General features: G+C 41.8%; 4 protein-coding genes across 4 annotated transcripts; 1 reads left to right on the top strand and 3 right to left on the bottom strand.

The window, feature by feature from the left end:
- The first annotated feature begins 1,357 nt into the window (after positions 1-1,357).
- Positions 1,358-2,119, top strand: atoh1b (atonal bHLH transcription factor 1b). The gene has a single exon (XM_071526215.1). It carries the CDS (start codon positions 1,358-1,360, stop codon positions 2,117-2,119), a length of 762 nt encoding a protein of 253 aa, XP_071382316.1.
- A 256-nt stretch (positions 2,120-2,375) lies between these two features.
- dok3 (docking protein 3) lies at positions 2,376-7,040 on the bottom strand. Its single transcript, XM_071526239.1, has 5 exons — positions 6,961-7,040; positions 6,285-6,593; positions 5,879-5,969; positions 4,434-4,621; positions 2,376-4,277 (listed from the first exon to the last, which is right to left on the bottom strand). The coding sequence occupies exons 1-5, from the start codon at positions 7,015-7,017 to the stop codon at positions 3,366-3,368; spliced, it is 1,557 nt and encodes a 518-aa protein (XP_071382340.1). The 5' UTR covers positions 7,018-7,040; the 3' UTR covers positions 2,376-3,365.
- A 363-nt stretch (positions 7,041-7,403) lies between these two features.
- Positions 7,404-15,756, bottom strand: LOC139649744 (probable ATP-dependent RNA helicase DDX41). The gene is made up of 17 exons (XM_071526233.1): positions 15,598-15,756; positions 13,356-13,451; positions 13,045-13,195; positions 12,813-12,887; positions 12,606-12,666; positions 12,383-12,519; positions 12,205-12,277; positions 11,962-12,115; positions 11,267-11,403; positions 10,671-10,833; positions 10,359-10,490; positions 10,175-10,246; positions 9,993-10,089; positions 8,598-8,747; positions 8,412-8,483; positions 8,140-8,250; positions 7,404-7,798 (listed from the first exon to the last, which is right to left on the bottom strand). The coding sequence occupies exons 1-17, from the start codon at positions 15,622-15,624 to the stop codon at positions 7,662-7,664; spliced, it is 1,845 nt and encodes a 614-aa protein (XP_071382334.1). The 5' UTR covers positions 15,625-15,756; the 3' UTR covers positions 7,404-7,661.
- Positions 15,757-16,070: 314 nt separating this feature from the next.
- Positions 16,071-27,333, bottom strand: fam193b (family with sequence similarity 193 member B). Its single transcript, XM_071526216.1, has 10 exons — positions 27,074-27,333; positions 25,738-26,016; positions 24,832-25,018; positions 21,073-21,291; positions 20,193-20,604; positions 19,862-20,045; positions 19,470-19,703; positions 18,272-19,337; positions 18,096-18,171; positions 16,071-17,951 (listed from the first exon to the last, which is right to left on the bottom strand). The coding sequence occupies exons 1-10, from the start codon at positions 27,227-27,229 to the stop codon at positions 17,855-17,857; spliced, it is 2,910 nt and encodes a 969-aa protein (XP_071382317.1). The 5' UTR covers positions 27,230-27,333; the 3' UTR covers positions 16,071-17,854.
- Between the last annotated feature and the right edge of the window lie 508 nt (positions 27,334-27,841).

Raw genomic sequence — 27,841 nt, 5'->3', positions numbered from 1 at the left:
ATTTTGGATGATAACATAGGCCTATTTATTATGATAAATAGTAGCCTACTGCTAATACCTACTAGGCCTACTACTACTAATAATAATAGTAATAATGATGACAACAATAACAATAATAATACTTATTTATTTATTTAATTATTATTATAGGAGGAGGAAGAGGAAGAAGAAGAAGAAGAAGAAGAAGAAGAAGAAGAAGAATGGCATCTTATGGGACCTATAGTATTCAAGATGATCATGTTTTCTATATGTTGTTTGCATGTTTTTATCCTCCAGCATCGTTTTATCGCTAAATGATTCATAGATCGCCTGCGGACAACTTATCAGTTACCATGGCTCTGCTGCAGACAGGTGTGTCTCAAGCCTTGCCTCACACCTGTTCGTTTTATTATTCTGCAAATAATCCGCAAAAGATTGTTCTCTTTTACTGTTTGTTTGAGAACAAACTTGAACGTGCATTGTCGCTGCCAGGTCCAAACCTGGGTCAGACCTATAAGTCAATTCCGTTGCTTAATGGGAAAGATATAGCCTACATTTTGAGGTCCAGCATCTAAAATAGAATGATGGTGCGCAGATGTAGGCTTATGCGTTATTTCTTATCATATCTCGAAGGCATATAGGACTACCTGGATGTTACCAAGCCTGTTGAACTATTCATTTGAGGGTTTGTTTAATGGTTCTCCAAACCACAAAAAATGCGCTGATGAGCTTGTTTTAAACCTCACTTGAACACGATGTTGTTGAATGGAATGAATGTAAATAAATAATGAATGTAAATTGACAATTTTGGCACGTCCGCTTGGGATGGCTCTGTATAAAACTAAAAAAAAAGTTTGCATTTTGCTACAAAAGTCATTGTTAGTTTTATTTTTTCTTGTTTGGGCCTATTTTTCTTTTCTTGAAACGAATGACTTTCCATCAGATTATCTTGTCCATGGCCTACTTTTCCTAAAAGTTATATATATATATATATATATATATATATATATATATATAGGCCTATATATTAAAAAAAGAACACTTCTAACGATTGTTAAATGATTAATGCTTTCGGTTGCCCTCTGTGTGAAGATAATGTCTAACATGATCGTGATTGAGTTACAATACACAATGGTAGCAGAAAAAAAAACTCGAGCTTTGTCTAATTGTTCTTTGACGGGGGGTCAGAGGGACTGGTGCGATTGGCTGCCGCCTCCTGAGGCTGCATGGCTGTTAAAGCACTGGGAAGGACACGGGGATGACAGTGGGAAGGCTATATAAGTTGCTGATGCAGTGAAAACCACTTCAGAAACCAGGGCATCAGCGATACACCTCTCTCTGACCTTTCCTCACCGCGGACGACTAGGTTGTTACAGTAATGACCGCAAAATCTGAGCTTCCAAGCTGGCCAGAATACCCAGAGGATTTCACACTGCTGGACCAAGCCGGCCTGGCGCACATCAACTCCAAGACTTGGATATCTTCACCTGCAATCCGTGCGTTTTCCAGGAGGGACGCGCACGGATCCGCAGACGCAAGCCTATCACTGGACAAACGTGTGCCAGTGAGTAAGCTGCCCGACTGCGTGTCCGGTGGCATCATGGAGACAGACAGTGACCAAGGGGGGGAGGGAGGCAAGGCGAGCCACTTTGGCCCTCAGAGACACCGGCGCGTCGCGGCGAACGCACGGGAGAGGAGAAGGATGCACGGCCTGAACAAAGCGTTTGACGAGCTGAGGAGCGTCATCCCCTCCCTGGAGAACGAGAAGAAGCTCTCCAAATATGACACTCTCCAAATGGCACAGATTTACATCACTGAGCTGTCTGAGCTGTTGTCCGGCGTGGTGCACCCGGAGTGCAGGAGTCCCCGTCCCAGCTCAGCGGACAAGGCTGCCCGGAGGAGTTTGATCCAAAGCCTCTGTCCAGCGGGGGCCACAGTGATGAGTGACATTTCTTACTCTGTGAACTCCCCGCAACCCCCACTGATGGAGGAGCATTGTGAAGCTGCTGCCTCCGTCGGCCACCTTATCATTCTAGCGTCTGACCTGGGACCAGTCCATAAAACGGGGGCCTCTTCCAACAGCAGCGACGGGGAATCCTCGCTTCACAGTGACATGGAGGATCAGAGTGGAAGAGGATAATGAGCAGTGACTTTAATTGGACTCCAGAATATAATGTTAATACTGCAGTGTCTGTGTTATAGAAGTAATCAGGAGAAACTGTATGGCTTATAGAAATGTCGATGATACGGGATAGTCATCCACAAGTCGGGTTTCTCATTATATTTTTGATAGCCTAGATGTTGCACTGCCAGAAGAAAAAAGTACAGACAAAATGAACACGTTTTAAGATGTTGAATTTATTACATAAGGCCATCATGAACTCCCAGAGGCCTTTACTTGCACTTTATACTTGATATGGCCTGAACCATCACTACATGTCCAATGTAGTAAGTGACGTTTGTCTAAATTAAAAACAATTATTTTGATATTTATGTATATGGGTATTTTATAAGGATTGTTTTTGCTACAATAAACAAAGATACACTTAAGACAGAATGTGTATTTGAAAGTTCTTTGTGTACATTTGAGTCATATTTCAGTCAACACTCCATTGCACTATGAGAGTTAACCTTCAATATTTCAATCCAAACATGAAACAGAATATGAAGAGCTCACTTCCAAAACACTTTATGCCCATTTTAGCAAAGCATTATTACCTCTATTCATCATCTAAATGCCTCTAAAATGCAGAGATCTAGTCTTTAAAAGTGTTGTCATTTTGGAACAAAGCTCTCCTAGTCTAGGCAACAAAGTTTATATTTTAAAATAGGATGCATCAAACACACAATTTCCTGTTTTTAATTTTCATCTCAAGATACAATATGGTCATGTGTACCTTATAATGGTATTCTTTCACAGAGGAAAATGTGAGTCAAAAGGCTATTTTCAGATTGCACAAACTATCAGCTTATGAATTCATGTCAATATCACACTTTTTGGTAGCAGTCTAAGCTACACTGACTTCCCAGCATGTGAGGAGAACAACACTTATTAAGAGTGGTTTTTTTATACTAAAATTCAAATTAGACGGATGAAAATTAAAACATCATGCCTATTCACTTTTTTTACTCCAGACAAAAACAATCTACTGAATAAAAATACTTACTTTGCATATAACAAAGACTAAATAGTTAACTAAATAGACATTTGCAAGCCAAAAATGAATGCCTAATTACATATTCCCAGAGGAGAAAAAATTAAAAAGAAATAAAGAAACCAATTATACTTCATGACTTTCTCACTAACTTCAACAGTGAGTAGATCATCCATAAATTAAAGGATGGTCTTGAAATGCAAAATACCTCTTTCTAGTTGTGTCTCCCAACTAATAGTGAGAAACTGGGGGGCTGCTCCTTCCAGAGGGAAGAGGTGACTGGAGCTTTGCCAGGTCCTTAGAAATGATTTCTGACAACCTCTGTTTAAAACTGACAGGGACCTCAGTGGGGGCAACAGAGGGAGAGCGGCTTCTGGCCTCCTGCACCCCCTTCATCTCCTCCACTGCCTGCGCCTGGGCTTTGAATGGCTCCTGGGGCTGAAACCAAGGTTGGATCTGGTTCTTTACAAGTGGTGGAGGCTGAGGCTGGTATCGGGGTTTGGCCTGGGGAAATGAAAGAGCTTGCGGCTGGGGAAAAGCCTGGGAGAGAGGCTGGGGCTGGAGTTGCGAGGGCATCTCGTGAGTTTTCACAACCGAATAGATGCACTCTGAGACGTCTCCCTCCGGCTCCGTCTGATCTTTCATTTCGGTTGGCATCCATCTGTTCAGGTTGGAATAAACAGTGTCCTCCTCCCTGTCATCCTGGTTTATGCCCTCCAGGAATCGACACCACCCATCTTCATCCTCACCTTCCTCTTCCTCAGCCTCCATGCTGGAGGTAAGACCAGGTTTGACGAAAGATGAGCGTCTGATGTCCGGTGCAGAGCTGTGGTTTATGGTTGCATAGAGCTCGCTGGTTGACTCTACCTCTCTGTCAGCAGGAATAGCTGGAAGACTGCAGACTGGAGGATCAGACGGCCAGAAGGTTGTGGTTGGTAGTTGGACAGCAGGTTTGTCTGGAGAATGGTCAGATAATGAGCGTACATGGAGATTAGGAGACTGGACAGAGGCGTCCTTTGCCTCCTTCTCCACTAAGCACTGCTTGGCTATAGCCTGGAAGATCTGAAGACCATGCTTGGACAGGAAGGTGAACAGTCCTTCTCCTGAATCACAGCGATGGCCTGCTTCAATGCTGAATCCCCCCTGTGATCACATACAGTATATCCATTAATACACCTTTACACAACTTAAAGACAAGTGAATGATCCGAGCTGGATGTCGTTAGCCACGAATAAGATAACACACGTTAAAATCAATTGGTGGATCTTTTCTGATGTTGGGGGAAATTAAGCGTTTTACCTTGACCTGTCCAAATCTGCGTAAGAATCTGTACGGCCAGCGGTAGATGATGAGACCAGTGCGGACGTCCAGCAGCAGCACAGCCTCTCTGTCTGGGGAGAACAGGTACTCTCCAGATAACTTGCACCTCTTTGACGCCTCTGTGGTCTGGACGGTGACATGGTACTGGCCTGGAGGGAGGGTCAGGTCTAAACATGACAACACATGAAGATATTTGCCATTAAAACATTACAGCATACTCTGATGCCAGTGCAACATTCATGCGCATGAAAATGCTGGATGTGCAGCATTTCTGTATTAGGCCTGCATGACTAAGCAGCAATACATCAACTATAACAAAGTGAATAAATGTTTACTGAGCACTAGACTTCATTTCAACGTCACATGTATGCTTTAGCTCTCATATAGCCTGGGATCTTTTTGGCCATGCATAGCCCAGTTCTAGGCCAAGCAGTAAATGCATTATTACATATTTAAACAATGCATAAACAGGTGTAAATACCAAAAACATGCACCAGAAAAGTCCATATGTACAAGGTAGTGCTTTATTTTTGTCATATACCCCAGAAGATGTAGTCTAAGATGTCGACGTCTACTAAACTTTAACTTTTAAAGCCTACGTAGCCTCATTTTAGCCAAGATGTCTATAACCATTTCGATGTCTTTTAAACGGTCAACGTAAACTTGCCCAGTGGGCATATTCTGATACAGAACAAGGGTGATTTAAAATTGCTTGCATTATGCTAATCTCTCATGGGAACTCCAATTGGTAGGGCCGTCTGGATTTTTTGGGGGTAAAGTGTAATCTGTTAGCAAATATTCAATAGAAATACATTTTTATAAGCCAGCGCTTGCTGAGGCTAATGCTTTTTGGCCTTCGTGTTTGAGTAAATTAGTGGCTGTAGCCGCTGCCTGCAGCTATTCAGGGTTTCTGCTGATGTCATGAACGTTTGATGCTATGACAATTAATCCTTATGCTAACATTTCCCTGTCTGTTCTCCTCAATCATAATATTTATGTAAAGTCGCCTACTTTACTGTATACTAATTCCTTCTTCTAGAATACTGAACCCTCTGTTCTTAGGCAAGCATAAAGAGGGAGGATTGTGTTTGTTCATAACAGCATTATCATCCTTTGTCATTGGGAAATACATATCCTGCTGCCACAGAACAGCAGACGAGTGTTTCTCAACCCCTGGCCCTCAGGACCCACAACCCTGCTGGTTTTCATTCTAGCCATCTAATCAGCAACTGATTTACACCTGGGATGCAAGGTGAATGCAATTAACCACCTGGTAGGACAGAAAACAGCAGCAGTCTGGGTCCTGAGGATGAGGATTGAGAAGCCCTGCAGTTGCCAGTCACTAAACACTTAGATGAACTGATTGATATTGATTGCTTGTTGGGTGATCAGCTATTGCCTGCTGATTGACAAGCGAGTATTACCAGCCTTCCACGATGAGTACAGGTCATTGTCCTCCATGGGCAAACCATTCCCTCTCTCCACAGCCCCTTTGTCTAATTCTCCAGGATCCTTCTGTAAACACAGTGGCACAGTAAACATTACATGGAGTCTACTGCACACTCTTATCGCTGTTTTATGGCTTGAATGAGGTGCAAGATGCAAGAAAGAGGGGAGCTTGTGCAAGCACAAAAATTGGAGAAGTGAAAAATGGCAAAAGTGACAGATACCATCTCCATCAACTTCCTCATCATGCTACCTTAAGTCAGTTCAGTTGAACCCTTCCCATAACTGTTCTCTATTTACAACCTCTTCCCTCCTTATAAAAGGAAAGGGAAAGTTGCACTACCATTTCCTGCTAAATGAGTCAAGTAGACAGATGTGTAGTACCTGGAAGGCTAGATGGCAGAGGGCGCTGAGCCAGTCCTGGCATGTGGTGGAGGCCAGGGTGTAGGTGCACTGGGTGGTGTTCAAGTAGAGGGCTCTGCACCCCAGGGGGCAAGACTCCTCTGGAGCAGGGGTGATGCTGAGGCAGTCGCTAAGACGCACCACTCTCCTCTCTGCTAGTTTCCGTTGGGAGGGCTTCTTGTTCTGAGAAGTGGCATCAGAACAGGTGTCACGCACAGAATACAGCTCCAACCGGCCAATCCCCGAGGAGCTGGGCTCAAAGAGCACCATCCATGTTTTCCTCCATGTTCTCTGTTGTAGATGAGAGAAGCAGAAAGGGCAGAAGTGACATTCCTGTTAAGTGCAAAGTTATTTCAGACATATTGTAGGTCTGCACACCAGATATTCTGAGAATCTCTTGACAGCGATTTAACTCAATGCCTGCTGACTTTGGATATACTGCAAGTCAGACCTGCAAACTTCTGACAAATCATTAACGTTTGTACCATTACCTAAAGCCTTTTACATACAGATGATGTGTTTTATCCAAGCACCTTACTTGAAAGCTTTAAAATGATTTTGACTTATTCAGTGTATTAATGACATCAAAGTATCTTGCCTCCTAGACCACAATATTCAGACGTCTTTGAAGTTTGCAGAATTTGTACACAAGACTTACTTTTCCAAACTTGACCCCCTGAAGGTACAGCATCCCCTCCTTGAAAATGACATCCATGAGTCTTTCGTGCTCTTCTTCAGTGTTTGATCTAATACAGCAGCTGCTGCTCTGTGGCCAAGACGCTACCCAAGAGGTTAAAATTAAGCCTGATCTGAATGTGTGTGCCACGAGAATAATTGTTTCCTTTGCGTCATCAGTAAGTTGCTTTCTTTTTTCTAGTTGTGCATGTCCAAAAGGGGTAGAAGACAAGATGCCTCTGATCAGCAACTTACAATGTTGCAAAACATTGGTCGTACAATTTCTGTTTTACCGTTTCCTTAAGTAGAACAAACTTCCTTTTGCATTCTTACACTTGTTTTAGCAACTTCCTCACCAAACAACAACCTTCCGAAATCTTTCTATTCAGCTAAATATGAACATAAAAGAAAAAAAAACAGCAGGTATTTTGGTTTTATTTACAGACTAGTAAAAGTATCTTACAAAAGCAACACAATAAGAACAAGTATGAGAAAAATAGGGCAAAAAAGGCTAAAAATGTGCAACTTTAACCATTTCATCTAACAGACCTGTGAGCTATGTTAGGCAATGATAAAAATACACTTCCTTAGTTCAATAACAACGAAAATGACTATACAGTTTTCTCAGAAATATTTCACAATTCAGCCCAGCAGTGGAGAATGATCGATCTCGAGAGAAAGAGCTTAGAAGTCCATGGAGCTGTGGGCCAGGTAGTCCTTCCGCCCGATGTTGGTGACCTGCTTGGTCTGCATAGCCTCCAGCTTCGGACAGTCTGTAATACGATGGCCAAGACCACCACAAAATGTACAGCCTCTCTCTCCTGTGAAACCATAAAAAAACACTTATGTTAGAGAGGAAACAAGGGTTCTCCGACATTTAAAACGGCGGTTACAAATGTTGATATCCCCGGACTTTGTTCTGTGTATCTAACTCAAAACTAAGAACCTCTCCATCCGACATAAGTGGAAAATCAATAGTTGAATTAATGAATAGGTAAATTAACAGATGTATAGATGCACCAAGAAATAAAGAAAAGCAAGAAAGTAAGCAAGCATCAAAGAAAGTGATTAGAGAGTCAGTAGGTCCTGAAGAGGCTCCTGAAAAAGAAGAGATCCTGAAAAAGAGAGATGATAATTGAGGGAGTCGGCGTGGACGACTCACCTCCGATGTCCAGCATGGTCTCGTCTCCCGTCTGGAGCACCTGGAGGACAGGGGGAACCTTCTGCTTCGCCTCAATCAGCAGGGCTTTCAGATCCATCAGTACTGACTCATCTGTAGTGGAAGACATATTAATATAATTTACCATTCAATTTAGCCATCTAAATACACTATAATATATAACAAATGAATTCTCAAAATCACTAGTCTTGTTCTGTTATTTAGTAATGAATTCGATTTTTTGTATCTTGATGGTTTTGTTTATCGTCTCTTACCGCAGCCTTTGTTGATGAAGGTAGTGGCAATACCGGTCTTCCCCGATCGCCCAGTTCTTCCAATTCTATGGACTGAGGGACAAAACAATTTCAAACAAGTTAGAGAAAACTGAAGATTAACCACTACACCAGTTTTAGGGATTGTCTGTTACCATGTAATTCAGATGATAGACAATATTCTCTCACCGTAGTTTTCTATCTCCTCGGGCATGTCGTAATTCACCACATGCTGGATAGCTGGGAAATCCAGACCTTTGGAGGCAACGTCTGTGGCAACCAACACATCTTTTTTTCCTTCTTTGAATGCTTCTATAGCTTTAGTTCTTTCCTCCTGATCTGAAAACATGATATATTACATTATTATTATTATTATTTAGCATGACACTGACACAATGAGGAATATTGAATACGATGACTAAGCAAACAATCTACAGTACTTTCCTCTGCCTTTGAGGTTTACTGTACACAAACTATGAAGCAGGAAAGGAGACATTTGCAAGTAGGATGGCATCTGGTGGCACTGACTAGCAACTACAAGAAGGAAGAGTAACACCCAACCTTATTTTGGATATTTTAAATTGACATATTCAGCCCTTTCTTCTAATGGCTAATGTGTTTCTGCATTCTCAAGTTCATAACTTGCAGATCTGAGTTAAAGGATTTTTTAAAACAGCTTAATTCCTCTCACTGTTGAAGAGTCTGAACACTGAGATTGGGAAAATGTAGTACTGAACTGAGGGCCCTATTGGATGTACAGACTGTAATTGTCCCCCACCAAAGGGGGGACTATGGATCGGTGTCCGTCCGTCAGTTAGTTAGTTAGTTAGTTAGTTCGTTAGTCACACTGTAACGCTGACTTTGTGTCGCTAGGGGGCGGCACTACAATGAATGGGGACTCAGTGGTAAAGCAATACAGTTAAAGTTATCATAGGTAACATAATAGTCTACACACGCTACACACTTGGAGACATCAGACTGGGTTGATGTGTTGAAGTGAGAGTCAATGGAGAATTTCTGGGCAAATCTCTAACCACAAGACACTGTAGTTATTGTACAGTTGTTGGACTGTTGTACTGTTAATGCACTCATCACTGCACTACCACTGTGCCGTCAGTGTTGACTACTTATATCATATTACCACTTACCTACTGTGCAACTCCATATATGACTTATCATTTAGCATTTCTATTATTCATAACACTCACGCTCCCGGTGTTGTATGTTATATTGTATATTGTATTATAAATTGTATTGTAGTGTACATTGTGTAATGTACAGATTGTATTTATTGCGTATTATAGTTCTTATATTTTGTACTGTATTGAGTAAAAACAGGACAATTACAATTACTACATTTAAAGATATAACTTGTAAGCCTAATTCTGAGGAGAGTAGGCAACAGAAATATATCGTCAATCTGTCCTTTCATTGTCCCATACGAAAATGCTTATACAATTTCACTGATATTTCAAGTACACTCAGCAATCACTGACTGACCCAAGGGTGGAACTACATCACTGGTGGGGGGCAACATGTTTACTATTTGCTTGTTTAATTATTAGAATATAAAGTTCCTCCTACCCTTTCCTCCATGGATAGCCACAGCCTCCACTCCTTTTAGCAACAGATACTCATGAATGGCATCTACATCTGCTTTCTTCTCAGCAAACATTAGCACCTGTGAATATGAAAGAAGAGCCTGTTTTAACCAGTTTAAATTTAATTTTAGGTATATCAATCTCAAAACATGTAGAAGTACTAACAGGAGGTGGCGTTTTCTGGAGACACTCGAGCAGGTACACCATCTTGGCCTCCTCTTTGACGTATTCCACCTCCTGCTCACACAAAAAAAGTTTTAGGTCCAGTTCACCCATCTCTCACATCAATGGGCTTGTGAATTTAATGCAACGCAATCCCTTAACCCATTTCACTAAAAGATGAAAATACCTGGATGACATCCAAGCTGGCAGCACCGGCCCTGCCAACATTTATAGTGATGGGTTTGACCAGCGCGCTCTTGGCAAAGTTCTGGATCTTCTTGGGCATAGTGGCACTGAAAAGCAGAGTTTGTCTCTGGCCCTAAATGAAGAAATAAGTGTTTACTAACAGGCAATCTGATTCCTATTTGTCAGTTTGAGGACTCTTGTCTGGCTATTGCTATGAAAACCAGGGCATGGAAAATGGGGGGAAAAAAACAACATCCGATGAATTAATTATATGATTTCTGGCGTTTGTCAACATCACGCACAAAGACCTGACCTTGAAGTAGGAGAAGATGGTTCTGATGTCCTCCTCAAAGCCCATGTCAATCATCCTATCGGCCTCATCCAGCGCCAGGTAGCGGCAGATGTCCAGACTCACCATCTTCTTCTGCAGCAAATCCATCAGTCTACCGGGGGTGGCAACCATCATGTGGACGCCACTATAACCAACAGAATTCAGCATGTCAGTATATGAGTTATTCCTTCATTATTTATTTTGTGAAACATCACCAAATGATGGTAGTTGCACAGTAACATTAGCATCAAACTGTAAAAAAACACATTGTCAATACAGCATGCCTTGTCCTGCATCAGTTAGAAAAGTGATTTGTTGTGTGTGATTCTGTCCTTAAATGGTTAAACTCCTATGAGGAGTTTTTAAAATACAGTTGTATTTATTGTCCAGTACGCATGCTATCTGTAACCCTGATGAAGGCTATTATAGCCAAATGCGTTGGTTTTTAACATTAAAGCTTTGGCTATTTTTTCCGTCAAGTAGCTGAATGATTTAATTTTTTCATTCCAGCTCAAACTGTAAATTCTGAATGAGAAACAGGGATCTAATTTTTGACACAAACCTCTGCTCATACTTACTGTTTAACCACTTCCATCTGCTCCTTGACAGACATTCCTCCTATGCAGAGGGCAGAGCGCAGCTGAGGAGCGCCCTCCTCCTCCAGCAGCTTGCAGTAATACTCTATGATGCCGTGGGTCTGCCTCGCCAACTCTCGCTGGAGGAAAGGGGGGGGTATTGAAATCAGACGTGCTTAAGGAGTCAAGAGTTTAATTACAAGAAAAAAAAAAAAAAAAAGATAAAACCGCTCATAATTTCTCAAAAGCTAATATAATCATCATGTCTAAAATGCAGACAGTGAGGAAATAAAATCATTTACTGTGCCTCAACGGTCTGATTCCTAATCTAAAAAATTAAAACATGGGATTTTTATCCCCATTCCCTGTTCAAATTGATTGGCAGAGTTCTTGGTAAAGGGATTTACAGCATGCGGAAACTCAATGAATTTCAAATCCCGTCTGAAGCTGTTTGTCTGTAAATATGGATTAATGTAGACCTAAATTTTGAGGTAGGACTTAATTTACCAGAAATTCACCGAAAGACTGCACTCCATCTGCAAGTCATGTTCTTTAAGAATGAATGAACAACAGATACATTAAAGAAAAGTCCCACATTAGAGCCATAACACAGTGATATTTTTAAGAACCTCAATCAAACTTAGTATTGTATTTAAAGCTGTACTATCATTAAAAGAGGTCTGTGTTGCATGTCTTACTGATGGACAGATGATGAGTCCATAAGGTCCCTCTCTCTTGCAGAAAGGAAGCCTTTTCTCCTGCTCCAGGGAAAACATGATGATGGGCAGAGTGAAGACCAACGTCTTTCCTGAACCGGTGAAGGCGATGCCAATCATGTCCCGACCTGACAGACTACAGACAGTTGAAGACAGCTGAAGTCAGTTCATGAAGTAGTATACATGTGAAGTCGCCAAGGCCAGACTGTAAAATAAGTTACTTACATTGTAGGGATTCCTTGGATTTGAATTGGTGTCGGGTGCACAATGCCTTTCTTTTTCAAACCTTTCAGAATCGCTGCAAACACAATAAACAGAGATTTGTTGTCAGTTGTCAATAATGCAGCGCCGTTAAAGGCCTCATACAAACAGAATGGTAAAACCAATTATCAGCTTTTGAAACCTGGGGGAAACTTCATCTCCCTGAAGCTTTTGATTGGAGCAGGGACACCGTCTCCATCGACCAGGATGTGGAACTTCTTCCTGACGCGCTCATGTCTCGCGTCGGGCATGTTCAGGATGTAGCGTGGAGCCTTCCAGCTACAGAGGACATTCAGGTTGTAGGTGAGGCAGAAGTACTCCACATAACAATATCAAACCATAGAATTCGTTCATGAAAAACTAACCTAGTTTTGATCGGATCATCATATATGATACCTTTGGCCATTTCCTTCACAGACATCAGAGCTGAAGGCGAGAGAATTGAAGTTAGAGGAAATCAATTGTGCGGATTAAAACAACACGTTATGTTTAACATTTGATTATTCTGATAATATCTGAGTATTAATAGTCCAACACTCCTTCATAGGAACTGGACAGAGTCAACATTTTACCTCTTCCCTCTGCAACGCTCTCAAGAATCTTCTCTTCCTCTTTCAGCTGCTTCTCCTTGGCCGACTCCTTACGGGCTGCAGATAGATTCCCACAAAATAGATGAAATGTCACAGAATCGCCTTCAATATCATCATATTCAACAACCAAATAAATATGATCTTAGACAGTGGAAGGAATTAAACTGGGAGCTGTCCATCATCATCCAGAGTGGGCCTTGTTTAACCTACATACCTTCTGCTTTCTCCTTGAGGTGCTGATGCTGGTCCAGGAGACTGACATTGGAGCGCGGACCGAGACCCTCATCCTCGTCCCTCTGCTCTCCTCCACTGTCTTTCTGCTCCTCCTCCACTGCCTTCCCTCGCACACGTAACATCTTCTGCAGCTGTAAGGTAAACATACACACATTTTACGGTAATGCTGGGTTCCCCTAGAACAAAGGAACAATCTGTGTTGTCCTGACCACATACCCAATTACAAATTACAATTACAAAAGGGCCAGCAGGACGACGACAGCGGTGGGGAAACCACACATAGTAACCTACCATTTGTTGTTTTCTTATTTTGACGGGAATGTATGGAACGTAGTCATCATCCTCAGATCCCTCTGAGCCCGCCCTTTCTTCCTCCCCATGGAGTCTCTGTACAATCACAAAATTTTTTATTAGCATTATTATTATTAATCCCAAAAGGACAAATTCTCTCTTTGCTTGTACCCATCCACAGGCTGGTCAAAGCATAGCCTCAACTACAGAGAAGTGTCCCTGAAGCTGGCGCGGATTTAGCCAGAATGGCCTCAAGATGTCACTGCAGTTCATTTGCATTTACTTGAATCTTCAGTCCGAACACGACAGATGCAAAACCTTGACAACATACAGTGTGGCAAGAAGCAGCTGGCCCAAAACGAGGAACTATGGCTTCCTTCAGGACTCTACATGTAGACCAAACATGCAAATCTTAATATACGTACAAGGCCACAATGCTGTATCATACAGTGCCTGTATTGGTTTGTTATTATTATTGATATTATAGATTTGTTGGGTTTGGTTCTTTAACAAATAATGCCACGGCTGCACCTCAAATTCATCATATCACTGTGTACTGTTGTCGTTATTTATTAATACATGTGTACTGATGTAAATCTTAAAGGCAACAGAGTCATCACTTTGGGATGATGAACATCATATCTACTTTTGAAATATCACATGCCAAATGAAGATTGGACCTGCCATTGAATTATCACAAAAATAAGTAAGATCAGATGTTTACTAGTAGTGTTTATGTGAGTGTGAGTGTGAGTGTGTGTGTGTGTGTGTGTGTGTGTGTGTGTGTGTGTGTGTGAGTGAGTGAGTGAGTGAGTGAATGAGAGAGAGAGAGAGAGTTGATGACCAAGAGAGTCTGTAAAGAAAGTGAAATAGATGGATTCGGCTATTGGAGCAGTGTAACTACAGCTATTTTCTCACAGGACATTTCACTTCTGTGTAGAGCATATTTACTGAGGGAAGGCTGCTGGACTGAGGGTATAAATAGGCCTCAGGTGTGAACAGTCCTGCTGCGACTTGCTCATATCACACTACCAGTGTGAACCAAAGGTAATGAATATTGGCAAAACAGGATCGGTCCTGTCTCTCAGTGACATAAAGAAAGTCATACATGCTTTTATACCTTCTCATCTTGTTTACTGCAACACCATATTTACTTGCCAGAACTCCAGATTGTGCAAAACGTTTGGTTGTCAGATTTATAATTGATTTTATTGAGAACTTTTAAAGCACATCAAGATCTTACCTCAAGCTACATCTCCTACCTTAACCCCTTATGAGCCACAGCACAGCCTTAAATCTTTGGCTGTTCTTGTCTAGGTCTGAGACGGTGATCTTCTTTTAGGGCCCTAGGACTTGGGAGCCCTAGCTTAGCTTAGACTGGCTAAATCAGTGTCATCCTCATAGAGATAAAACTGTTTCATCTCTACGGTCATCCTTTAAACCACTTCTGAAGACCCAATTGCACAAAGCGGCCTTTTCATAATTGGACTTGCATGTTTCAGTTATACTAAAAGTGCTTATTTTACAGTATTGTTACCATGGTTATTACTATTATTTTTATTAGTAGTAACGTTAGAAGGCTAGTAATATTTATTTTCCCTTATTATAACCGTTTTTGCTACGTTTCTTTTCATCGTCTGTTAACCACTGAGTGACTCCTGCCTCGAAAAGAGCTAGCTAAATTTACTGTCATGAAAATAAATGAGGTAGCGTTGCATGACTCTCTTCAGTCTACTTACCCTCAAGATGATTTTCCTAAAATGCATACGGAAGGCCATCATGTCGTTTTCAGTTACTCTTCTTTCAGTTTGTGAACTACATTTATGTTCATTCATCCTCTGAAACGTCATGATTCAAGTAATCAGAGGTGCAGCTCTAATTGCTGAGAATATAAGTGTAATAAATCAACTACACGTTCTTGCTAAATATTCTGTGCTGACCTGTAACTTTATGTGATTATTAACTTTACGTATTCTGGGATGGCAGCTGCACTAGGCTACGATCGTTACACAACTCTCTCCAAAGACAGGTTCTCTATACATCTTGTTGTTGTTTTTTGTACCATCATTTAACAGTTCCAGCATTATTTTTTTCAAATGCGTGACATTAAATACAGCCTGTATTTAGTGTACTAAATGCTGATAACGAGTACTAGTGCCAGTGGCTTACCTAGCCTAGCTTACTTAGCTAACAGCTAGTGTAGCCAGCTCATATTTGGACCAGTAGCTAAATGCCGACTTACCTTTTTGGGTCTATTTTCAGTTTCCATTTTAGTTACCAACGTTGCAATGTCCTACCTATAATAAAGACACGCCGTTATGGTCAATATAGTTTGCCTAAGATACGTTAAATATACCCAATGCACATGTTTACACGACACGGGAACGCAATCGGTTTGTTTCTGTACGGAGAGCTGGAAGGGTCAAACTTTGTCGAGGCGTTGTGTAATCTCCTCACACTCAAGGAGCGTTCAACACGCGCCTCATTCCAGGTGGTTTCATACAGTCTGGTGGTTTCAGTTGTAAGTCTGGTGTTAGCATGACCTTGTTGTACAGAAGCATCTCATGCTCATCAAAATTCATGAGAGCCAAGGATAAACTTAGAAAGCAAACACCACACTTTATTTTGTCAAAACTGTATTGTTTTTAATCTTTCTGAACGAAAGATTTTCACAGTATCAAAAGTGAATAATAAAAAAAAAACAAATAAGCCAACATACACTTGGCCATTACTGGTATAGTATAAATCTACATTCCAAACATTAAGATAATGTTCTCTAGTTGAATATAACCTGGAAAGCATCAGAGATGTTATATGAAAACAAATTCTCAGCACAGATTTAGGAAAGAAATAACCCATCTCACTGTAAGCCTTCAAATAAAACATGGCGACTAATGTAAATCCAGAGGCCCTCTTCCCAACAGTATCAACTCTTGAGTCAGTTTTTTCTCATCAAAGAAGGATAATGAAGACTTGGACTTCAGATACGTTAGCAGAGGTGGAGGGTGCCACCAAGGTCACAGTACTGTGAAGATAGTAGCATGGTTGAAAGTATATCACACACACAACCCCCAGAAATCATGACAAAAGGCCCTAAAAAAATCACTGAATATGTACAAACATTGAAATAATTGTGTGAAACATTATGTGATAGGTCCCGACTTTAAAATGAGCTTGTGCACTGGTGTACCTTCAACTGCGAGAGCTGTGTCACTGCTGGAATTTGAGGGTCAAAATAACAGTTCAAGGGTGCCGAGACAGCGGTAGGGGACTCAACCTTTCTTCTACTGGACAACAGATAGTAGAGTGTTGACAAGGCGTCAGATTATAGAGCTAGATTATAGAACACCATGGAGGAGATAATAGTTCAAGTTTAACACCAAGGGAGGATAGACATTGAAGCAACAGACACAGTGAACTTTGCCCAAGATAGGATTCGGGGACAGCATCTTTTTTTTTTTTTTCTTTTTACATATCATGCATGGGGAAATTTGAATTTAACCCATTACATCTTCTAAAGATGCATCCTGTGAGCCAAGTGTTATACACAGTAAATTGATTTTTTTCCCCACAAGTTTATAGTAGTGTTGTTGGCGTACTGATAACTTTGCAAACATTCATGTTTTTAAAAAAAACTTCATTTCACAATTTCATACAAAAAGATAACAGCGTAGTAGATAGGCCATCAAGCGTTGTTACTTCACCTTTCTATTACTGATTCCTACATAATTGGTTGATCATAATTAAAAATTGAGCAAGCTATTCCAATTAAAAACTACCAACAATCACCAAATGCACTGCAGTCTGCTTGCCAGAAAACATTGAAAGGATAAGCATGGCGCAAAAGCACAATAGTCACCTCCATGAGACCAGAATGCCATGAGTCCCCTGCATGAAAAGTGGAGGGTGCAAGTGTCTTTTCCCCCAAATTAAGCTCACAAATTGTCTTAAGCTCCTCCTTAACAGGACATTCTTCAAACTGTCAAATATACTAAGCTGAAATATCTCTAGTGTCTAGTGAGATTGGTGTAGTGGGAAAAAAGCTAGAAAACCACAATCAATGCACAATGTAATAATGGATGAGCAACAATATTTTTAGAGCACCAAATTTAACGTATTGGAATTCAGAGGTTTAACAACGTTAAAATGTCCCAGATTTGCGATAAAAACATATTTATTTCATGTAAGGTAACTGTTTACATACTACATAATTAAGCACATGGATGCAGTGGATTTAACAGATGTTTTTTTTCCATTTTGCACCTCTCATTTAGTGAACATTGCAAAGATAGCAAAGGGTAGAGTTGGCCTTGTGAATGATCCCTGGCTTGTTAGCCAAAAGTATTTCAGTCTTCTGAATGGAAAAAATGATTTTGAACCAGGGTCCCGTGGCTTAGTGAGGAAGAGAAGAAAATAGGGAATGAGAAAAGGCCTCAGGCCAAACAGGGTTCTATCGAGACAGTTCATGGTGGGAAGTTTTATTCTGGCACGCATCCAAGTTATTGAGCTGCATTTGAAGGAACCTTTTTGAGGCTAAAGTTGGACCAATTCACCGCCACCTTCTGGCGAGTTTGTTTTGCAGAATCAAGGCAAAACCTACAGAGAACAAAGAGACAGGGAGACACAAAGAGGAAAAAAATAATGCCAGGTTTTAGTGATGCAAGAACAATTAATCAGTATAAGAAGTTATGCCAATGTAACAACAGTATTCTAATAAAATGCTGATAGTATTGAGCTTACCTCTTGAAGTATTCCACCTCCCGATCAATCTCATCCATTTCTGTTGGATCCACATCTTTAGGGAGAAATACATCATCTACGAAATAAGAAAAACATTAGTTTAAAAAGTTAATTCCTTACAAATAATTAAAAACACACATACTGTGGTGTATATAAAGAGATATAGTTTAATGTACCAATAGCACTGCTGGATTTTTCTCCCTTGTTCTTGTTCTTCTTATTTTTTCCCTTGGACTGCTGCTGCGGCTGCCCGTTTGCTGGAGTGATGGGGTGAGCTTTTCCATCTGATTCCTGCTCAGATCGGCCTCCCCGTGTCTCTGTGTCACCTTTCCCCCTTTGTGCATTGGAGACACCGCTACTGGCTCCATTGGCTGCTTGTCTGGATGATCTGCCCTCCTCAGTTTTCTTGGGCCCATTTCTCTGAGTGTCCGCAGAGTGCTGAGGTTGTTTGTTCCCGGCTTTTGAGCCATTAGAACCCATTTCAGCCACTTTAGACTCATTGGTTTTCTGCATTTCATTCCCGGAGACAGCTTTGGTTGGTTTGTTGGGATTCTGCTCTGACGTAGGCTGCTCCTGTCTTTGCTGCTGCTTTTTACTCTTCTTTGACTTTGCAGGACCGGCGCCAGCTGTGGTGTTCTTGGGATCGGGGGCGTCCTCCTTAGATTTAGCCGTTGCTTGGGCCGGCACCTGCGGGATGCTTTCGGGTCCAGTGGAAGTGCATCTTTCTGGGGAGCGAACCCTTATGAGCTTGGAGAGGCTAGGGGTAGTATGCAGCCGCTGGATGTCCTTGGGCCCAGCAGTGACCCCTGCTGCCGTGGTGGTGGTATTGGAGGATGAGATAGTGGCTGTGTCCTCCCATCCGTTAACCAGGTCCAGATGGCTCTTAAAGGTTCCCAGTGAAAGAGGGGCCAAGTCAAGGTCTATCTGCTGCAGGTCAGAGGAACCGTTGAGATGGGACAGTAAATGGTTGCCCTCCAACGTGGCTGCCTTCTTTGGGAAGTCATTGACATCCAGATTGAGGTCATACATGCTGAAGGAGGCCCGGATGGAGTCCTTGATGGTGTTCTTAATCTCTTCCAGCCGACTGGTGAGGAAACTGTTGACCCGCTCGAGCTCCAGCTGAGGCCAATCCAGCAACCGGCTGGCTTCAGATCCGTCAGGAATAGACTCGTCAACAGGCTCAGACGGATTGGAGTGGGGGTCGCTGCCTGCAGCCTCCATGTTGCCCTGCTGCGCCTTTTCCTGAAACAGACACACACGTATACGTACAGTCATGAGTGTAAGCATAAGCACACACAGACACAAACACACAAAATGCTAAATTATTAAGTGATAATATATCAGACGGACCAAAAATTTATGAAGTTATCATACCTTCTTCTTCTGTTTGTGTCGAGCCCGTTTGGCAGCCTTGGCACTGTTGACGGGTTTGGGCTCAGAACTGTTGATGAAATCCAGCAATTCATCCACGTCCCGGTTGTCAATGGCACCAGTCACTGTCAGTTCTGAGTCCTGACGCTGAGGCAGCTCCTCTTTACGCCTGGTCAGACGAGAGCGGAGCTTCTCTCGGATCTCAGCATAGTTACGGCTCGTTGGTGCAGCTGGAGGCTGTGAGCAAACAAAATATTACATACATTAATGATACTCTTTCATGATTTCAGCTTTATAAAATTAATAACAAATAAAAATACAAAACATTCTGTAATGGTAAAGGAAATTCTTATTGACTACTTCAAAAGAGGATAGCAACAAAAGTTCCAAAGTACCGCATTGTGTCCAAAGAACTCGCAGTAGCAGCAGTCGCAGTACTTCCCATCCTTCTGGTTTGTGGAAGATGACGCGCAGGAGCTCCTCTCAGAGCTGCTGTCTTCATCCTCCCCCTCCTCCAGCTCAGACGGAGGGTGACACAAGGTCCCATTTGTCATTTTATGCCCCTTACATGCCTGGTCCCTAGAAAAACAATAGATTGACATGAGCCATCACAATGGCAATTCCCCTATTACACAAGACATTTGGATTCTGAATCACCAGAGCTAAATAGCAAATTTCTCAATTTCACTTTGTCAAAAAAGGCACTGTTTGGATATCAGTACTAACCTGCAAGCCCCAGCTGTTAGATGGCCTACATTGGAGGAGGCCACTGTTCCCCCATTGTGTCCATTACAGGGGTGGTTACAGCCCATGAGAGAGGTGCCCAGTTTGCTGTGTTGTGTGTTGACGGCCGGAATGTGGGAGTTCTTGCAGGGACTCGGCTTATGGAGCGACGTGGGGCTGTCTGGACCAGAAGAAGCGAGTTTGGCTGTAGGGCCGTGCAGGCTTGGTACCAGTGGGGAGAAGGGAGCGTGGGCTGCCACACCAGTGCCGGAGGAGGAGGTTACATGGCCGTGCTGCCCAGAGCTCTGCTTAGGGGGCAGGAGGGAGGAATGCTGGGAAGACAGGCCGGTGGGACTATTGGGGGGTACAGACAGGTCCGAATGTTGATGGTGGTCACTGGGGTGGAAGGCTTCACCTGGGAAAAGGAGAAACAGAATAAATCACTTAATCTTTCCTGTTTATCTCTACTGTAAACTGTCCAAAATAAGGCACAATGCCCCAAAACAGAATCTTAATAAAAATAAATAAATCTTTGACAAAAAATGCAGTGAATGTTTGTGTTTAGGTCTGCACAGCTTTTTCATGGGATGTCTTACTGCCTGAGGAAATCTATACAGTCCCTACTCCAAGTGTTTGAAAGCCAGTGGGTTTCAATCATGTGCCATTGAGGCCCAAGAATATGCAGTTTTCATTCCAACCAAACATTACACCAAATAATTTCAGCAATCAGATCTGCCCTCTCTGGTTGAAGATGTGATACTCAGTAAAATCAGGGTGTAGTGTGAAAACCTGCATGAGTGAAACCACTGTGACAGGAAATAACAAGTACATAGGAACCGTTTACTTTTGCAGACATGTGCAGAGTCAAAGAAACGTTCCTCACCTGGTGGGGTTGGTCGACGGCACATGGTCTTGAAGTGCTTGGGAGTGGTCTTACAAAGGTCTGCTGAGGTAGACAGGGGGTTCCCAGCAGAGGACCCGCTGGAATTCTGGGATGAGGGGTGACTGTAGGGACACACTTTGGTCCCTGACGTTTTAGCAGATTTCCCAGGTGCCTCATGAGGCCCTCTTTTCTCATGACAGGCTGATCCCCCTGTTACACCTGGGGATGCAAAAATACATCTTTAATGAAAAAGTGCCACTGACGTCAGTACGACTTTCAGTTTGTGGGACTTTGTTGGCATCAATATTTTGGTTCAGAGATAGAATAAATCACAGTAATATTATGTCACTTTTTGACATTTGTATGTTGTTGTGCTTAAAAATCCCTAATTATGCTGTGAAGATTTAAAGGTGCAATAAGTACGATTTTTACAGTCCCACAGCACAAAATGACCATAATATATCTTTGGGGGTTTGATAGGATTGTTGATCAATACCAATGACTCAAGGATTACTTTGCCAGGTGCTGAGATTTATGGCTTTCAAAACTCACTTTCCAGTCCGCACTGTATTTTCAACTGTTCAACGATGGAGGACAGTGCTGTGAGCAAGTGACGAAGGATAAAAAGCTTTGTTCTCAAGCCAAAAAGGCAAATGACAAAGTATTACTATTATTACAGTATTTTAATTAGCTAGCTTACTCATCACTATTGTGAAAATGTAACATCATGTTTGTTTTGTTCTTATTGTTGATTAGTTAGATGAAGACAGGCTCATTCTCTGTAGTCCTTTAAGATATGCATGTGATGAAGGGCTATGGAAATAAATTAACTCGAAGTTGCACTGTAAGCTGAGCCAAAGACCTTTCGATGTTATTGCTGTTCCCCGGTTGCCGATAGAGTTCGATAAAAGTCATAGATTACTTAATGCCCCCTTAAGAATTTGCTACAATACGCACTGAAGTAGATTAAGCGGCTCAGTTCATATCCCCCTTGGGACAAAATTGGTTTGTTATTACTTAGTGTTAAAGGACTTAATATCTTTGCTCACCAGGGGTTTTAATTCAGAGCTTTGCAACCATTTTTCAGGAAGTGCCATATCAAATTTCTAGAAATAGTAAAATATGCCATTTCTGATTTAGCTTTGTCTGTTGGGGAATGGCAGAGCTCTGCTCAGTGTGTGCACACGCTCCATCATTTATAACTGCTGTCAGTTACCCTAACCTGAGTGCTATTCAGACAGATCACACAAGATAGAAGTAGCAGAAGAAAGTAGTTGAAGTAGAAGAAGAAAATGCAGCTATGTACTAAGTAACCTCTACCAAGTAATCTGATAATATAGTAATAGCCTGCACATACTAAACAGGGGGGGGGGGGGGGGAGTGAATCAAATGCACAAAAAGTCTCAAATGTCATGCTTATTATTTTATGAAAAATAATCAGAATCAGAAAAGCTACTACAAAGAGTTCTCAGTCTCAGTTCTCTTCACAATTACAGAACATTCATCAGCTAACTCTGTGATGATTAGCAAACATTTTATCCAGCTGGTGCCAGCTGACTACTGTGCCAATAAAATCTCAGTATTTTAGTAACTCTTGACTTAGCCTATCTCTTCTAGGTTTTACCTGCCTATTAAACTTTAAAGCCTGCATACGCAAATATTTTTTCCAGACCACCTATATGGAAATGCACTATCTATTTTATTTTTGTATGCATTCTTTAGATAATGCATTAGACTGATCTCCAATGTGCTCTTTCCTTGATGAAGGCCTCTGATGGGTTACAGTAGCCTTACTGTTGTGCTCCTGGAGATTCTTCTACCCCCGTCCCTGCACAATACCAATCACACTGGCAATATACTACTTAAGCCTCTCCAAAATCCAGGGGGAAAACCCTGACTTAAGGGATAAATCTGGTGATTTGTGACCTGGGCCTCATTTTCTCATTCAATTCTAACCAAAATCTGAAACTCTGAATCATAGTTTTCCTTAAACATACTAAAGCAATTATTTTTGTCTTTTCTTCAGCAATGAAAAAATATATTTCTTATACAGTCCATTTTGGAATGGCATAGCTGTTTGTTTTTTTTAAGAGCTTGCACAGGCCTGCAGACACACATCCTGCAACCCAATGTCTTAAAGGATAATTCCTTCAAGGAGACATCATATTCTGAGGGTAACGGCTAACATTTTTGACTTGGACCATATTTTCCCATCACACCGATTCAAACCGAAATCTTGTCAATTTCTTCACTGTAGAGCTATTTACATCGTGTTTGCCTAGCTCTCTAATACAGTCCTATCAGAACAGTGAACACTCATAAATTAAAAACTGACCCCAATAACACCCCAGAATTGTCCTTCTCAAACACACTGATGCTCACCCCGAAATATCTAAACTTATGGCATCTATATTTACTTTTCAGTTTATCTATGTCCTGAAGACATTCTTTATTAATTTTGCACTACTTAACAAAGCGGACGCACGTGTGAAATTTTGTTCTATCCTGTTAATTGATGAGGCAGACGAGGGCACAAGTCTTGACAGCTGGAGCCGAAGATCTGGCACATGTAGACATGTAAACAACAAAGCACTAAAGCAATGGCCAAGGTAGCATCAACACTGCACAAGTAAGGCATGACTTAAAGTAACTGTTATTTACATCCATTAACTGACGTGTCATTACAGAGTGAGCAATCAATGTGTTGAAAAAGACATGCTCTAGGTGCTTTTGGGGTCGATTTTTGGAGTGTCCATTGGCCTGATATGACGGCTTTGGAGAGCTGCGCACCAGGCAGGCAAGACAGAAGTAGTTCTATAGTGAAGCAGTTGATGAGATTTTGGTTAGAATCGATCGGTGTGATGAAAAACTATGAGAAAATAGGGTCCATGTCAAAAATGGCCAGAATCATCCTATAAATTTTAAGCAGACGCTCTGATTTCCAATTTCCTTTCCTTTGCTGTAACCTTTATGCCAACACCGACTATTGATATAGAAATCATTTTATAGCACAGCTTACTTAAATTCACATTTTCTAATGGAGAGTTCAATATTCTCATCAACAAATGATAAGAAATTGATTCAGAAAACTGTAGTTGTAACTGTAATGTTGCTACACAAATACAAAAGCAGATCTTCTGCATTAAATATGGGTGTGAATGTGAAGCTTCTAAAATCAACTAACAAGATTATTGACAATTAATATTTTTTTTATCTGCAGCATTTCCTATTTGATATTTATTACACACAGGCCATATGAATGGTAATCTAAGCCAACTACACTGCTTTTGGTTAAATCATGAAGATGTTTCATTTTCACAGGAAATTGGGTCATTTTTAAATATATCTCAGCAATATGAATGCATTTAAAAGTTTTGACAACAGGCACATCTAAGAACTATTATTCCGCTCTTCACGATGCTGAACTCTGAGGAACTTAGAAAGCAGAGCCTTCACAAGATGCCTCTTTATTCTTCTGAAACATGTCAGACAAACAGACATTTACTCATAACTGAATACGCCAACAGCCATGGAAGTCTGTGACTAGTATTATAAGAGAATTCAGGTTATTTTTGACCTAGGCCTTATTTTCCTATCCTGATGATTGAGTCTAACCAAAACAGCCTGAAACTTTGGATCGTGATGTTTTCAGTGAATTGTGTCGCTGTCATTAGTGTGACCAAATGAAATGTTTCATAAAAAGAAACAGGCGAAACATGTGACCGGGGAGACCCACTGAGGAACCCTGTGATGACAGACCTTGCTGCGAGTGTGAGGAAGCGTTGTGGTTACAGTGGACCCCTCCGTTGGTGTGGGCAGAGTTCCAAAGCCCCGACAGCTTGTGGGCTGACAGGAAGGAGCTTGGGTCCCAGTCCACCGAACTCTGCTCCGGGTAACCGTTCCCACAGCTCTGGGACTTACAGGAGGACGAGTGTGACAACGGTACCTGAATAAGGAAAAACAAGAACCATGAGGTTAACCGCAGGGCTGATTACATGGGCCTAGGTTTTGACACTTCTAAGTGGCTAGAAGTGTCAAAATGCTTGCCTGTTTCTAATCTTGGTAACACAGATTTATGGAGTATGACAGGATGAGGGAAAACTTTTTAGAGATGTGTTAATCAATCTTCAGTCAAAAAGCATGAAAAGGATCTCTGCCGCTCTGCTGAACTACCATTGTTATTTAGCACTTGCTGGTACACCACAAAACAACAACAAAACACGACCACAAAAAAGGAAGAGATCTTGAGTAGCATGTTCACCTGATAAGGCTTGAAAGCAGAGCAAGGTGCAAGGATGAGGATAGTATTGGTTTACATTGCATAACATGGAAAGTGTTTATATAAAATCGACCAAGAAAACAAAGTTCATAGCTGTGGCTGCCTTACTCATGCCAAGGAAATGAGACACTTAATATACAAAATAGGACACTTTTGAAGAGACAAAACTTGCATGCAATAACAAAAGGTGGTATGTAGATAGATAGATAGATAGATAGATAGATAGATAGATAGATAGATAGATAGATAAAAAATACCCTCTGTGATGAATGAAGATTAGATTACCTCTGTCGATGGAAATGTAACACAGTTTGACTAAGGAGTAATGAAAAGAAGTGATGAAAGGGATCTAGCAATATGACCCAAATCAGTCCCCTTTTATTTACCACCGTAGGCTGCTCCTGGGTGCTCCGCCTCTCCTCCTCTTCCACACTCTTTCGGCAGCTCTGACAGATCCACAGAGGCACCTCTCCCAGCAGTGACTGGGACAGCGAGGGCACCGCATCGGCGAGCTTACGCCCCGGCACCTCCCGCAACAAGGCCTGGGAGAGCGCAGGCACAGCGTCAGCCAGCTTGGTCCCGTGGCCCCCGGGGAGCCCGTTCGCAGAGCTTGCTCCCCAGTCCTTAAATTCACGGTGGCACAGGAGGCAGCAGGTGTGCATAGGCTAGGTGGAGGATGAGAGGATAGACAGGTCGATGAATAGCCTATCATGAGCAGTCTTATGGCTGCTGAAAGAGATTTATATTTACAGGAAGACCAAGTAATTCAGAAACTATATAAGTACCTAGACAATTTGCAACACATGTCTTTTTAAAAACAAGTTAAATCACTTGCATTTCTAAATAAGTATTTTTGTAGGTACACAGACATACAATGCATGTGCTACAAAATGCAATCAAGCAATGCGAGTAACAATCAAGCAAGCGGATGTCAGAAGCTAGGTTAACTAGCTGATGGAGTAACTGTGGTTCTGCCTGCAGCATACGAGGCTGTTTCTTTCAGTTTTGTGGTTACTTTCACCTGTGAGCCTGTTAACTCAGATTTAGGTAGATAACAACTGCATAGACTTTTAGCGTTTCCTTGTGTCGCATTCGTTTCGTACAGGGTGGTTCAGTAAAGGGTAAAATATAAAGACCAACGAGATCAATAAATAACACAGGGCAAGTTTGAGAGTTAGCCGTAACCCTCAGAATACGATGTCTCCTTCAGCTAGCTACTTAGCTAGCTGGTTAGCAACTGCTGGTTGAGTGACTACTGTAGATGGGTTAAAGTGTAAGCAATAAGCATATTTGCAGCACGCTAGCTGGCGATAGCCTGGCTAGCCTACTAGCTAACGTTAGCTGGATGGGTGAAGAGTTCAAAACGTTGGAAACAGGACGACTTGTCCGAGGCACAATGTCACCTGTCCAGCGGAGAGGGGCTGCAATGCTAGTCACACTACCCAAAGCCTGATGTGGATGCCTCCTTTCGCTAAGGTAACGTGAAACGTATTATTTATTTAATTACTTATCAAATGTGCCAAACGACGTGAACACGCTCTGCGTCCCAATCAGACTATAAATGGCGAGAAATAACTTTGAGCACAAGGAAGCATGGTGGAATTGTATCCTTGCATGATCTACATAAATAAAAGCACAATGGAGGATGCTTGGATTAGCAGAGAAGTGTTAGCTCGGAGGCTAGCTAGCTGTTTTTGCAGTGAGACGCTCGCTGCTAGCTACCTGGTTCGCCCTGGTGGCCAGTCTATCCAGCCCTGCATCTCCGCCACCACCGCCAGCTGCATCGCCGGGAGAGACGGGGTTCTTCGATATGGTCTGCTGTCCGGGCACCAGCTCCTTCTGCCCAACCCCTTGCTGCTTGCTTTTCTTTCTTGCCATCACACGGGTGTTTGTAATATCCTTTGGCCCAGTTTGCACCAGTTTTGATGATTTTTAGAGCAGAGTTTCGTTTCTTCTTGGACCTCAAATGTTCTCTATCTCCTCCAGTCAAGACAACAGTCAATATGGCGGAGTACTGGCACACTCTGGAGTTCATAGGTTAAAGATACTGCTGGCAAAGCGGCTTCACTCTCTTCCGCAGAGTAGAACTGAAACCCCGCTCATGCGTTGAAGCTCGACGCTGCCATATTAAGTGGTGGCAGTCCTCCCACTGTCTGGAGTGTAGCATATTTACTATGAGCGCACACAATAAAACGAGCATTTCATTATGTTTAAGCATATGACGATGTTATGCCAGATCTGTAAATACGTATGTATATGTAACGTAATATCACTCCTTTCTGTATGCGGCCTAAAAAGTGAATTTATATTATGTAGTTGAATCTGCAGGTTATAAATATAAAATGAAAACGCAACAGATAAATGGTGGATACAATATGTTTGGAGGTGGAGTTGAAATGAAGACCTTTTATTCACTCAATAGAGCCATGGTCTATATCAATTAATGGAGAGGGGGAGTAAGCAAAAAAACAAACAAACAAAAAACAAATA

The sequence above is a fragment of the Centroberyx affinis genome, unplaced genomic scaffold, assembly GCF_046629955.1.
Source record: "Centroberyx affinis isolate AG114_WGS23_722 - 3 ecotype Tasmania unplaced genomic scaffold, CSIRO-AGI_Caff_v1 ptg001395l_1, whole genome shotgun sequence".
In the NCBI taxonomy this organism is placed as follows: domain Eukaryota; kingdom Metazoa; phylum Chordata; class Actinopteri; order Beryciformes; family Berycidae; genus Centroberyx; species Centroberyx affinis.
The sequence above is the reverse complement of the archived record's forward strand: the minus strand, read 5'-3'. Positions and strand labels throughout refer to the sequence as shown.